The sequence below is a fragment of the Micrasema longulum genome, unplaced genomic scaffold (genome assembly GCF_059751315.1).
Source record: "Micrasema longulum isolate JH-2025_06_02 unplaced genomic scaffold, ASM5975131v1 h1tg001783l, whole genome shotgun sequence".
Classification (NCBI taxonomy): Eukaryota; Metazoa; Arthropoda; class Insecta; order Trichoptera; family Brachycentridae; genus Micrasema; species Micrasema longulum.
Genome location: NW_028278958.1, coordinates 80,026 through 93,610, shown reverse-complemented (window position 1 = coordinate 93,610; position 13,585 = coordinate 80,026). Strand labels below are relative to the sequence as shown.

Genomic DNA, 13,585 nt, shown 5'->3' with positions numbered 1-13,585 from the left:
GAAAATTGAAAGAAAGAGAGAGAAAGAAGATAAAATAAATCATAACGGGAATAGTTTTAAAAGAGGACTCGAAGTTAAATTTCATTGATTATTTATTATTTGAAGTTTCAATAATGGCTATGAACTCAATTTAATTGACAATATTTTGAATAAAAAACTTAAATTAAACTATAGGAAAAAATACTTATACAGTTCCCAAAATATTTCCAATAAAAATGAGAACTGGCGTAGAATTTTGTACATTAATTCATTTTCTAATAATATAGCACAAATTTTCCCTAACAATATTAGGCCAGCTTTTTATACTAATAATAACATAGGTAAAATATTAACAAATTGTAAAGATAAGGATGATAAATTAAATCATTCGGGAATTTATAAATTAAATTGTTTAAATTGGTCAAATTTCTATATTGGAAAAACTTCACGTAAATTTAAAGTTAGAATCAAAGAACATATAAGATGTCTGAGTAATAATAATTTTTAGAATTCGCAAATCATCTTATATCCGAAAACCATGAATTTAATCAAGAAACGTGTGTAGAAATTTTGCATGTCAATAAAAATGGTTTTCGTTTAGATAATTTAGAACGATTAGAAATTAGTAAAGCCATTAATCAAAAACTTTAAATAATAAATAATCAATGAAATTTAACTTCGAGTCCTCTTTTAAAACTATTCCCGTTATGATTTATTTTATCTTCTTTCTCTCTCTTTCTTTCAATTTTCTGTCTCTTTTTTATATAATATTTTATTATATAAATAGCAACGCGTGTAATTATAAGTTAGTTAAATTCCTGACGATGAGGTAGTAACCTCGAAACTGGTCGAAGTGTAATTAAAAAGAATTAAGTGGTTTATACAAATATATAGATTTTTAGTTTATTTTTGTTTCAAATTATAAGATTCTGTATTAATTGATTGATTTGGTGTTTATTTTTTAGAACTCCATATTTAAACTTATAATTAGAAATCAAACACCAATCCCATTCAAACACTCAATCCCTCCCCCAACTCCCCCAATCAAACACAAAACCAATTCCATTGCACGTTGAAAGCAAAGGGTGTAAACTTAATATACTTGAACAATTGGAAATTAATAAATATCTAAATAATCCTAGATTTAAAATAATAAATGAACAAACCAACCTCATATCTTCACCACTATTAAACATATTTAAATAGACTGTTATTCTTCACTTTGTTCCTTTTTGTACACGCTTATTTGTCGCGTAATTAATAGATGAATCATGTAACAATTGCATTTATATATTTTGATAGAAATTCTTAAAAATAGAAATATTGTATAGTAATACATTTATGTTTATATAAATTTCCTCATAATATTTCAATCATGTTTTAAAATTAAAATGAACAGCAACCTATTATAATATTATCGATATTTTTCCGACAACAATTATCTAAATTTACAAAACTATAAAGCTTCATTAATTATCTCCAATACATACTTGTATGTCAATAAATACTTACTTTGTTATATTTTCCCCGAAATTCAAATATAAATACCTAAATTCCCCATTACCTATTAAACACTTAGCCTCACCCTTAACCATTGGTTTTTCCCTCAATTATGATTAATGTACATGCTATAGTTCATAAGATTATTTTTATTTTCTTCTTAAGTACCTTGAATTATATAACTATATAAGGACATTCAATCCAAATAATCTTCACATTCGTTTGAAAATGCCCTAATAAGGCGAAACAATTGTCACGAAGTTTTTATTTTTATATGTTTATATTTGTAAAAATAAAATAAAGTGTTCAGTAGACTCAAATCAATGTTTGATTTCTAATTATAAGTTTTTCTGTATTAATACCTAGAATAATAATAATAATAATCACAGTTTATTAACAAAAATTACAATTCCCTTATCTACTACATACATACATACTTAGGTAATAGATTTCTCTGGATTATGTCTAGTCTGCCTAACTAGGTACAACCTGTTTTAAGGCAGACATTTTCATACAAAATAAACAATAGCATGTTGACCACAAAGTTAATGCATCAAATATTCATAATATGTTATTATTTTTCTTTGCAGTTGGCTCTTATACAAACACGCTATGTGATTTCTCTACTAGAACAACTGTACCCGGAAAAGGTGTTTGAAATTGGTGAGTTTTACCACAAATAAATTACCTTGTTTCGAAGAAAGAAAAATGTAATATTATAAATTTTGAATCTAGAAAAAAATGACATAAAATAAATGCTTACATAAACGAAGAACGACTAATTAAAATTTAACATGTTAAATATTTAGTTTATTATATAAATAAAACACGAGTGATACTTTAATCCACAAATTTGGAATATCCAGGACCGGTTTCATCGCTTTCGCGACATCTTCGAGACTAAATTAATTGACTAGACTAACTGAATTAAAGTATCACTCGTGTTTTATTTATGTAATAAATTACAACGAACTTCCATCAAGAATTTTCACTTACAAACTTAAATGTTTTAAATATTTAGGACTAACAATAGACAGACAATTGACATGGATAACTCACATCAATAATATAATTAGCGTAATAACAAAACTTTTTTCAAAAATCAAAAACTTTGTTTCAAAAATGGAAAAAATCTTATGTATAAAGCCTGTGTCAAATCTAAAATATGATATTTATTTATTTATTATTATAAATAACTGCCGTAGTCAATTTGTACAAAATTAAAGTTAAATACAAACCTATACAAAAGAAAGAAAACATAGTTATTTGTTATGGTTAAACTCTATAAAAGTAACATACAGTAAAAAAATAATAAAAGATTTATATTATAGTAAAACAGTGAAGTATAGAAGAAAAGTCGTAAAAAAGAGATGCATTTTAGGTTTGTAAATCTTACATAGGCACACAAATTCAGCAAAGATAAAAATAAATAGACCTTTATATGGAGTATATTATACAGACTGAATTTCTGGTTCAACAACTATGGGGAACAGGAAGCCAAAATGACAAACAGACTACAACGACAGCAAAATAAAATATTGAAACTAGTATATGACCTCCCTTATCTAACTCCAACTAAAGAATTCTTTGAAAAAACTAATCAATTAAATGTTAATGAACTTTTTAAACTGGAATCTTTAAAATTTATTCATAAGTTAGCCACTGATGTCATTGTAGACAAAGAACTAAAACTAAAAAAATGATGTAATAAACATGGACATAATACAAGAATATCAGAACAATATCACATACAACATTCCAAAACGAGACAAGGACAATCGAGACTAATAAATCGGGGACTGAAATTATACAATAAACTACCAGACAAAAATAAACAAAAGACTCGGACAAACTTTTCAAAAGATGTAAAAAATATTATTATCAACAAAAATTTATGTATAATTTTTGTAAATGTAATAACCTGTAAGGGTTAATAAATAAATTTTCAAATAATAAAAAATAAAAAATGTGCCTCCAGAAATCAGCTAATAGAAATGTTTTCCAAGAATAATTTGACTGCGAGATTCGCGGGTGTTTTAATCCAGCGTCTCTGCTAGAAATGATGATGGATACAAATTAATTATTATTTTCTTCAACATATAAGTATCGCAAAAATAGATTTTGAACCTTCTCTATTTCAAGGATGCGGTTTGATTTACAAGGGTCCCAAATGGTACATTCTTCTTCTTCTTCAGCCTTCTGTCCTACACTGTTGGATGTGGGCCTCTTCCATTTTCTCGGTCGGTTGCTGCTTGCAGCCAATTTTTACCCCCTACGGCAGCTATGTCGTCGGACCATCTTTTTTGAGGTCTTCCGACGCCTCACTTATTCTCCCAAGGTCTCCATCTTAAAATTTTAGGGGTCCATCTTGTGGGGTCTTGTCTCGCAGCATGTCTTGCCACTTCAGTCCTGCTACGCGATCCATGATATCCGTTATTCTGGTTCTGTTCCTAATTTCTTCATTCCTTATTTTATCTCTTATGCTTATACCAAGCATGGATCTTTCCATGGACCGCTGTGTGCATTTAAGCTTTTCTACATTTCTTTATGTGAGGGCCATGATCTCTAATGCATATGTAGGTCACTGGCAGTATACATGATTTGAAATGGTACATTATGAAACAGTATTCTAGTGTGCTGCGACAAGTGTATCGTATAATGTGCAAATTGCAGTAGTATTATTGAAATATCTGAGTTTCAAAGTACAAATCCAAGCATCTTGCTTGCATTGCAAAGTTGGCTATCTTCAAAATTAAATTAATTATTTCTGGCCATAATCACAATTATTTCATCATCACTAGTTACGTATAAATTATTAACTTGTACTAAAAAATTTAAATATAAAAATAGGTTAAAGTTGAAGTTGAATTATTACTGTATCAGTTTTTTATGATTTGCTAAAAATAAAAAAAAATATGGATTTTGCAAATAGTATACACTGTGTAACATTCACCATTCCGCCCATGTTTAAACATCCACATTTTCTCAACTCTTCCCTCTGTTGACTTTTGCGAAGTAACAGAGCTGAAACCTTTATCATGCGGGTGAGATTCATCCGGCTGAACCAATTCACCTACTAGGCAACGCCTGAAAATAATTTTCCAAGTTTTATACTTCATCTTATACCAGCCAGTTGATTCAACAATGTTTCGCGTATGTCCAAATGTTTGCAGACTGGCTGGATTTCCTCCCTAGGGAGTTATTTAGATCTAAAGCCAATGACAGGTCGTAAGCCCTGTAAACGCCTAGACTTCCATATTCCCTTCTCGAAAATGTTTTCCCTCTCTGTTGCAACAAACGTATGCTTACAAATCGGCAGGACTTTGATTTGAAGATTATTGTGTAAATATTTTCGAAAGAAAAATAGAAAACAGAAAATTACCATAAAAAATCAATCATAATCTTAATGCTCTTTCCACGCCTTATGGTGCATAGGGCACTGCATTGGTACACCAATCGCAGCGTATCTTGATCATTTTTGTTGAATCAAGGTAAGATGATCGGTCTTGCGCTTCAGGTGCCAGTCCAGCGGACTATGAAATATTCTAGTGTAAAAACACCCTTTCAAATAAATATTCCATATCAACCATGTCGGGAATCGAACCCGAGGCCTCTTGCGTGGTAGGCAAATGCGCTGACCATTGCACCACGAGGCCGACCAAAAATCAATAATAATTGTTCTGATTTCAATCTTCCTTCGAAGTCATTTAATACTAGCACAAAGTGATTATTTTGTATTGAAGTTAACACATTACAGAAATATTATCACGGGGTCATTTGACGTTCACTACCAAATAATAAACATCGTTAAAACAAAACCAAATTCTCCGCTAATGAGACTTATCTCTTATGTAACCTCACTAATTATTTAATCGTCATTATTTATTTATCACTGAATACTTGGACATTTTGTCATTTTATTCACAAGTTTTTAAAAAAATATATTTGGACCCCTGTATTTAGTAGCCTTACGTGTCATGTACAAGGCTAAGGTACTCGGAAAAAAAAAAGTTTTTGTTTGTCTTGGAAATGGGATGTTCGATCACTGATTTTGGTTTATTACCTTTATGAGTCCAATCACCGTTGTTGCAAAGTTCAAGAACAATGGCGCGTGATAACTACTTTTTACTACAGTGTGGATAGCTGTTAAGGATATTCCATCTTTCCTGCATTCTGCTTCAAGATTATGGCGTTGCAAACTGAAAAATGGGCACTGAAATAACAGATGTTCTATACTCTGTGAAGAAATATCATCGCATGGACAATAGTCATCATTCCTTAATTTAAACCTATATAGATAACTTCTCATGGCTCCGTGTCCGGTAAAAATTTGGTCGTTTCGAAAGTACTTTGGTGATGATAACGGAAGTTTGCTGCATCAGCCAGCGTTGGGAAAAACATTTTAGTGATTTTACCTGCAGAAGAAGCGCGGTAATGATCCCCCCAACGCTGCTGTGTATTTTGTTTTATACAGCGTGTTGCCGACGTAAAAGTACATGCACCAACTTGGCGGCCCTTCCTGGGGTTTTAATGTAGCATAGGAGGCTTCAGTATGTGTAAGCGATCTACCACCTCCTCAATAAAGACTAGTATTTGTCACTTTCGGGGGTGGTGATCGCCATACTGAAGCCCACATATAGATTAGAATTCATGAAAATATTGTATGCCCATATGTGTTTTTATGTTGTTCTGTATAAGTGTTGATCGCCGCGCGGTCGGCGGGGAACTGCGGCCGGTAGCGGGAGGGTGGGGACCTTATACGTGGCGCGAGAGAGACCGATAGAGCCGGCAAATGTGCTCGCTATCTCTCTCGCCGCGTGATTGGTCAACCTAGCACCGCCCGCTATTGGCCTAGCCCACCGCCGCACGGCAAAATGTTGTATATATAGCCCCGCCGGGGAAAAATAAAGTCAGTCATCTCACCACACTACTAAGGCTTTCTACTCTCCACTTCACCTCCCTACCTCGCTTCAAACCGGACCTCATCGCCACCTGGATTCGAACACCGCTACCCCCCTGGACTTGGAACTCGGATACTCTTTGGATTGGATTTTGGACCCCGGATAATTTGGACCCTTGGATACTTCCCCGGAACACACCCCGCCGTTCCCACCGACGGAGAGATACCGGCCTTACAACCCGGTTGCCTGACTCAGGATTGCGGCCGCCAGCGCTACTCGCTAGCGACCCCGCAAGGGATCTCTAGGCGACGATACCTCCCCCGGAGCTTATCGTTCGTCGGCCGAGGCCCGCCTACGCCCGGCCACTCTGCGTTTGACACCAGCACCTATAGAAATACAGTTCTTGTGACGGGGCGCGATTGCTACGGACGAAGCAGTGATCCGCCGCGTCTGTTACAAGTTGGTCCTTCGAGAAGAACCGGATATTCATCGCAGAGCGCCTAGAGATGACTTCGAGAACCCCTTCACTCCGCTCGGGTCGAGGAGGCACGGAACCGAGAGAAGACCCTGCTACAGATCAGGACTCAGCCGAGTCGGACACATCCGAAGATACAGTCCAGCGGCTGAGGACGCAGGTTCGAACGCTCCGTGCTTCACTACACGATCAAGACCGACGCGTGCCCTTGGAGACGAATCCCGAGCCCGCGCCGCGTACTACGGATATGGACGGCATCATGACGGTGCTGTCAAAAATGGCGATTCTACTAGAGGCTTCGCAAGGAAGAAGCCCGACTTCAGCCCCAGAGGACGTTAGCAGAGTCGGCGCCATGATAGCGCGCCAATCTACTGCCAAGGACCTACCCGCCTTCGCCGGAGAGCCGCAGGAATGGGCTACTTTCAAATCGCAGTACACTCAGTCGACGGAGATGTGCTGCCTTTCGGATCCAGAAAACCTCCTGCGTCTACAGCGTGCGTTAAAAGGACGGGCAAGAGAATCTGTGTCGTCATTACTAGTGGATCCAAGCCAAGTGAGGGTGATAATGAAAGACGTTGGAGCTACACTACGGCCAGCCGGACATTGTAGCGTCTTCCTTGTTGGAAAAAGTGAGAAGCTCCGCTGCATACAGAACGACGGATCTACGCAAGCATTAGTAGATCTGTCTAGCGCAGTTCGGAACGCGATAGCGACCTTAGAAGGCTTCGGTGGCGATTACATGTCTACGCCACCAACTACTAAGTGAACTAGTGAGCAAGTTACCGCTGTGCATGAAGTCTCTCTGGTGGTACAGCAGAAGAGAAACCGGTGAGGCCCTCCGCGAAGGATTTCGCGCTCTTCTTGGAAGATTTAACGGAATCTTCGATGATAGGCGGCGGAATAGAGCCGCAAGTGTACAGCGGAAAACAACGCGAGAAGCCACAGAAGCGAGAACAAGTGCATACAGTGATTTCAACAGAGGGAAACGGGAAAAGTGTAGCGTCATGTGTTTTGTGCGGACGAGGACATTTACTACAAACGTGCCAGGAATACATAGAGTGTAGTATTCCGGAAAGATGGGACATAGTGAAGCGAAAGAATTTGTGTTTTTCGTGTTTATCGAACACTCATCGGGCGATAAAGTGTAGAAATGTAAAAAAGTGCGGCCTCGATGGATGTCGCCGAACACATCACAAGACATTACACGACAGAAATAGTGCCGATATCAGTGAAGCTCGGTCTAGCGCCGATATACGAGCGCCAGATAATAATGCCCGCCGCAACACGCCTGCAGCGGCGGGCGCCGGGGGAAACAGACCGACCGCGAACGAAACCCGCGCCGCGAGTTCAAATGAAAGAAACTACGATTACGGCCACAGTTCGCGGACGAATAATATAGTGACGAGCACCTACGCTCGGGAGGAACCGGTCCTCCTAAAAGTGATTCCCGTCATGTTAAGTGGTCCGCGAGGACGAGTGAACGCGTACGCGTTACTAGATGAGGGATCAACCGTGACATTGATTGACGCAAAAATAGCAAACGACATCGGCGCGCCGGGAGAGACTCGAGGATTAAAAATCCACGGTGCCGGCGGAATGTGCGTAACAGATAGTGCATCAAGAAAAGTCACAATTAAAGTGCGCGGAGTTACGGAAGATTTATTCACTCTCCGCGCAAACACAATACAGAAGCTGAGTCTGCCGCTACAGCCCGTGATTGAAGGGAAGGCAGGATGCGACAAGTGTGCCCGCAGTTACTCATCGGCCAAGATAACGCCTCTCTCATAGTGACGAGAGAGGCACGGAGATGCGGGGAATACATCGCCTCAGTGACAGCCTTAGGAAGGTGATACACGGTGGGCGGACACGCCAGACTAACGCCAGCATACTAATGGCGCTTAGTACAGAACAGAGACTAGAAAATCTAGTTAAACAAAATTACGCCGTCGACGCGTTAGGTATAAGTTCGACAGCCAAGATATCGCGTCAGAGGCGCGAGCCACAGAAACCATGAGAGCCACGACACGTTTCCTACCGCAAGGACAGTACGAGACAGGGCTACTGTGGAAAGACAATCGAATATGTTTACCGGATAATCGCCGTACAGCGCTGAATCGATTTTTAAGCATAGAGAAAAAGTTCAGTAAAAACAGTGAATTCGCCGCGGCTTACAAGTTAAAGATTAAAGAATATCTAGACAAGGGTATGCCCGGGAACTGACGCTGGCTGAAAGACAAGACACTGCGAGTGGGCTTTGGTTTTTGCCGCATTTCGCAGTGACGAACGTGAATAAACCGGATAAAATACGGATAGTATTTGACGCCGCCAGCCGCTGCAACGGGAAGTCATTGAACGACATGTTGGCCAACGGCCCGGACCTTCTCTCATCGCTTATGGGAAATATAATGCGATTTCGCGAGGGAAAGATCGCGCTGGCAGCAGATATAAGGGAGATGTTTCTCCAAATTAAAATAAGAAAAGAAGACCAGAGGGCGCAGCTGTTCCTCTGGCGCGATAGTCCCGAAGAAGAAATTCGGGAAATGATTATGACGTCGATGACGTTCGGCGCGGCGTGTTCACCGAGCAGCGCACAGACGTGAGAAATCAAGTCGCAGAAGATCACGGGCAAGAGATGGCCGCCGCCAGGGATAAGGGATGCTGTGCGAAATAAATTCTACATGGACGACTATATGGATGCCGTAGACAGTGCAACAGAGGCGATACAACTGCGCCACGATGTCAGCGAACTACTACGGCGGGGCGGATTCATCCTCGCGAATTGGGCGAGTAATGATCCCTCCGTAATGGAAGCGATTCCTTCAAGTCTGAGAGGGAAAAGCGCACGCGAAATAATTAGCGGAACCTCCGTGACAGAGAGGGTCCTCGGCATCAAATGGGACCCGGTGACAGACGAGTTTCAATTTAAATTTAAAGTGTCACGGGAGGTTCCAACAGAGAGGCCTACAAAACGGCAGATGCTAAGTGAAGTTATGAGCATTTTCGATCCACTCGGTTTCGTAGGGTGTTTGACAATACGCCCGCGAATACTGCTACAAGATGTGTGGCGCTCCCACATAGAGTGGGACGAACAAGTGAATGAAGAACACGCAGAGAAATGGCGCACTTGGGTGGACATATTACGCAATACCGAGTGCGCTATACCGCGGCGCGTATCGAGCGCCAATGGCCAGCCAGTAGAGCTGCACGTATTTTCCGATGCCTCGGAGCAAGCGAGCTGCGCCGTAGCCTACATCGTGGAGGAGAACGCCGCCGGAAGGAATGCGACGTTCATGGCTAGCAAGTGCCGAGTTAGCCCGCTACGAGCGCTATCAATTCCACGCCTGGAATTACAAGCCGCGCTCATGGCCGCACGACTGGCGGCCACAATCAAGAAAGAATGCGGAAGTAATATACGCGATACCTACTACTGGACAGATTCTACTACGGTGCTGTGCTGGGTCCAGAGTGATTCGCGCATCTTCACGCCATTTGTAGCCCACCGCCTAGGGGAAATAGATGAGCTAACGAACGCTCAAGAGTGGCGGTGGGTACCAGGAAAGAAGAACCCCGCTGATCTCGGGACGCGGGACGGCGAGATACCAGACATCTCCCCGGCCGGCATGTGGTTCAGTGGGCCGAGTTTCATAAAGAAAAATAAAAGTCAATGGCCGCCGCTCAAGGTAATAACGGCGACCCCGGATACAAGCAGTGAAATAAAGTGTGCGAACAGTGCCATCGTGATGACAGCCCTCCCGGACGAAAGAAGATTTTCCTCCTGGCGGAGACTGATCAGGACTACAGCGTGGGTGTTGCGCTTCATAAACCGCTGCAGGAAAAAGAATACAGGAAGCGCGACACTCATCGCCCCGGAACTCAAGGCATCAGAGAGGGCGTGGATACTCATAAGCCAGACAGACAGTTACCACGCCGAGATAGCCGCAATTAGACGGGGGGAGTGCCTCCCGCGGAACAGCCGCCTGCTGGGCCTCACTCCCTACCTCGATAAAGATAGCGTCCTCAGAATGGGGACGCGAATTATGGAAGCCCCCGCGGTGAGCGAGCAACTAAAGGCGCCCGTCATACTGGACGGAGCGCACGCCTATACGCGTCTATTGATAAGGCATTATCACGAGTCGCGGCAACACGCAAGTACAGAGCGGACACTCAGCGAACTCAGACAACAGTTCTTTATAACACGATTACGGACAAATATAAGGAAAATTATATACGAGTGCCGCTACTGTCGAATACAGAAGGCCCGCCCGCAGCCTCCGCTCATGGGACAGCTGCCTGCCGGCCGACTCGATCATCACGTAAGGCCTTTTACCCACTGTGGGGTGGACATGTTCGGGCCCGTATACGTAACTATCGGAAGACGCCGGGAGAAACGATACGGGGCCCTGTTTACGTGCATGGTTACGAGGGCCGTGCATATTGAGATTACACCGTCGTTGAGTACTGACTCGACGGTGCAGGCCCTCAGAAGGATGGCGGCCCGCAGAGGACATCCGACAACGCTCTACTCGGACAACGGGACGAACTTCAGAGGCGCAGACAAAGAGATGGCGGCCGCCATGAAGGAACTAGCCCACGATCCCGAACTACAGAACGAGGCGACAAGGAGAGGGATCAAATGGGTGTTCAACCCGCCATCGGCGCCACACATGGGGGGAGCCTGGGAACGGCTCGTCCGGTCGATAAAGGGGGCGCTTATGGTGATTCTAAAGGAACAAGCCCCCCGAGAGGAAACGCTAATGACAGCGATAGCGGAGGCCGAGTACACAGTAAACACTCGGCCCCTAACCCACGTCTCGCTTGATAGCCGAGACGACGCTCCGCTGACTCCGATGCACTTTCTCATCGGGTCGAGCGGGGCCCAGCCGCATCTGGCCGATTACAGAGACGCGCCGCCCGAACTGTGCCTCAGAAAACAATGGCGGGTGGCGCAGAAACTAGCCGACGCATTTTGGAAAAGATGGATGAGGGAATATCTCCCGACGTTGGCACAGCGACGGAAGTGGCAACAGGCCGCCACACCGATCATGGTCGATGACCTGGTCATAATAACGGACGCCGCCCTCCCGCGGAATGAATGGCCGCGGGGACGCGTCATAGCAGTCACACCAGGGAAGGATGGACAAGTCAGGAGCGCCCGGGTCCAGACAGCCACCGGAACCTACACACGACCCGCCGTCAAGCTCGCCGTGTTGCAAATCAAGGACGACGTCGGCGCAGAGATGCCTCCTCGGCAGGGGGGAGTGTTGCCGACGTAAAAGTACATGCACCAACTTGGCGGCCCTTCCTGGGGTTTTAATGTAGCATAGGAGGCTTCAGTATGTGTAAGCGATCTACCACCTCCTCAATAAAGACTAGTATTTGTCACTTTCGGGGGTGGTGATCGCCATACTGAAGCCCACATATAGATTAGAATTCATGAAAATATTTGTATGCCCATAATGTGTTTTTATGTTGTTCTGTATAAGTGTTGATCGCCGCGCGGTCGGCGGGGAACTGCGGCCGGTAGCGGGAGGGTGGGGACCTTATACGTGGCGCGAGAGAGACCGATAGAGCCGGCAAATGTGCTCGCTATCTCTCTCGCCGCGTGATTGGTCAACCTAGCACCGCCCGCTATTGGCCTAGCCCACCGCCGCACGGCAAAATGTTGTATATATAGCCCCGCCGGGGAAAAATAAAGTCAGTCATCTCACCACACTACTAAGGCTTTCTACTCTCCACTTCACCTCCCTACCTCGCTTCAAACCGGACCTCATCGCCACCTGGATTCGAACACCGCTACCCCCCTGGACTTGGAACTCGGATACTCTTTGGATTGGATTTTGGACCCCGGATAATTTGGACCCTTGGATACTTCCCCGGAACACACCCCGCCGTTCCCACCGACGGAGAGATACCGGCCTTACAACCCGGTTGCCTGACTCAGGATTGCGGCCGCCAGCGCTACTCGCTAGCGACCCCGCAAGGGATCTCTAGGCGACGATACCTCCCCCGGAGCTTATCGTTCGTCGGCCGAGGCCCGCCTACGCCCGGCCACTCTGCGTTTGACACCAGCACCTATAGAAATACAGTTCTTGTGACGGGCGCGATTGCTACGGACGAAGCAGTGATCCGCCGCGTCTGTTACACAGCGTTTAGCAAAGCTAAGGGGAAATTCTGAGAAGAAAGGTGCCGTTCTTTTACAAGTTGCGGCTCTTGCTCGTTCATCCGCTCTCTCATTTCCTACGATACCAGCATGTCCTCTTATCCAGCATATTTGAATGGTTATCCCTCTCATTTTTAGATGCTTAATTTTACTCTGAATATCTACAATGAATGGATTTACCGACCGAGTATCTGTTATAGCTTGAACGCCCGAACGACAATCTGATAATATTTTTGCAATAACCCATCTCTCTGGTGGTTTCTTTAATAACCATTCGAGAGCTTCTCGTATTGCGAGTAGTTCAGCCTGGAAAACTGAGCAGAAATTCACAAGTTAGGTCTGTTTTTACTTCGTAGGTTTGATAATATATATATTCATACTAAATCATTCCAAACAAATTATGCTCAGTTCTATGCTCAGTTCGATTTCACCTAAATGCCAATAAATGTAACCATCATTTTGATATATTTAATACTGCGCCTGCTTTAATTAAATCAAAAATTATGCCAAGTACAATGTAAAAAGTTACCAGTTAAATTAATGTTTAAATTAGTCACTCCCTTGCTACAA

The 13,585-nt window shown here is 42.8% G+C and overlaps 1 protein-coding gene across 1 annotated transcript in view; it reads left to right on the top strand.

The window, feature by feature from the left end:
- Positions 1-13,585, top strand: part of Hmbs (porphobilinogen deaminase-like protein l(3)02640) — a 37,521-nt gene that overhangs the window by 11,405 nt on the left and 12,531 nt on the right. Inside the window, exon 2 of the mRNA XM_088237777.1 lies at positions 2,070-2,142. Within this exon, the coding sequence (XP_088093903.1) occupies positions 2,070-2,142 (73 nt within the window). The remainder of the gene's footprint in view (positions 1-2,069; positions 2,143-13,585) is intronic.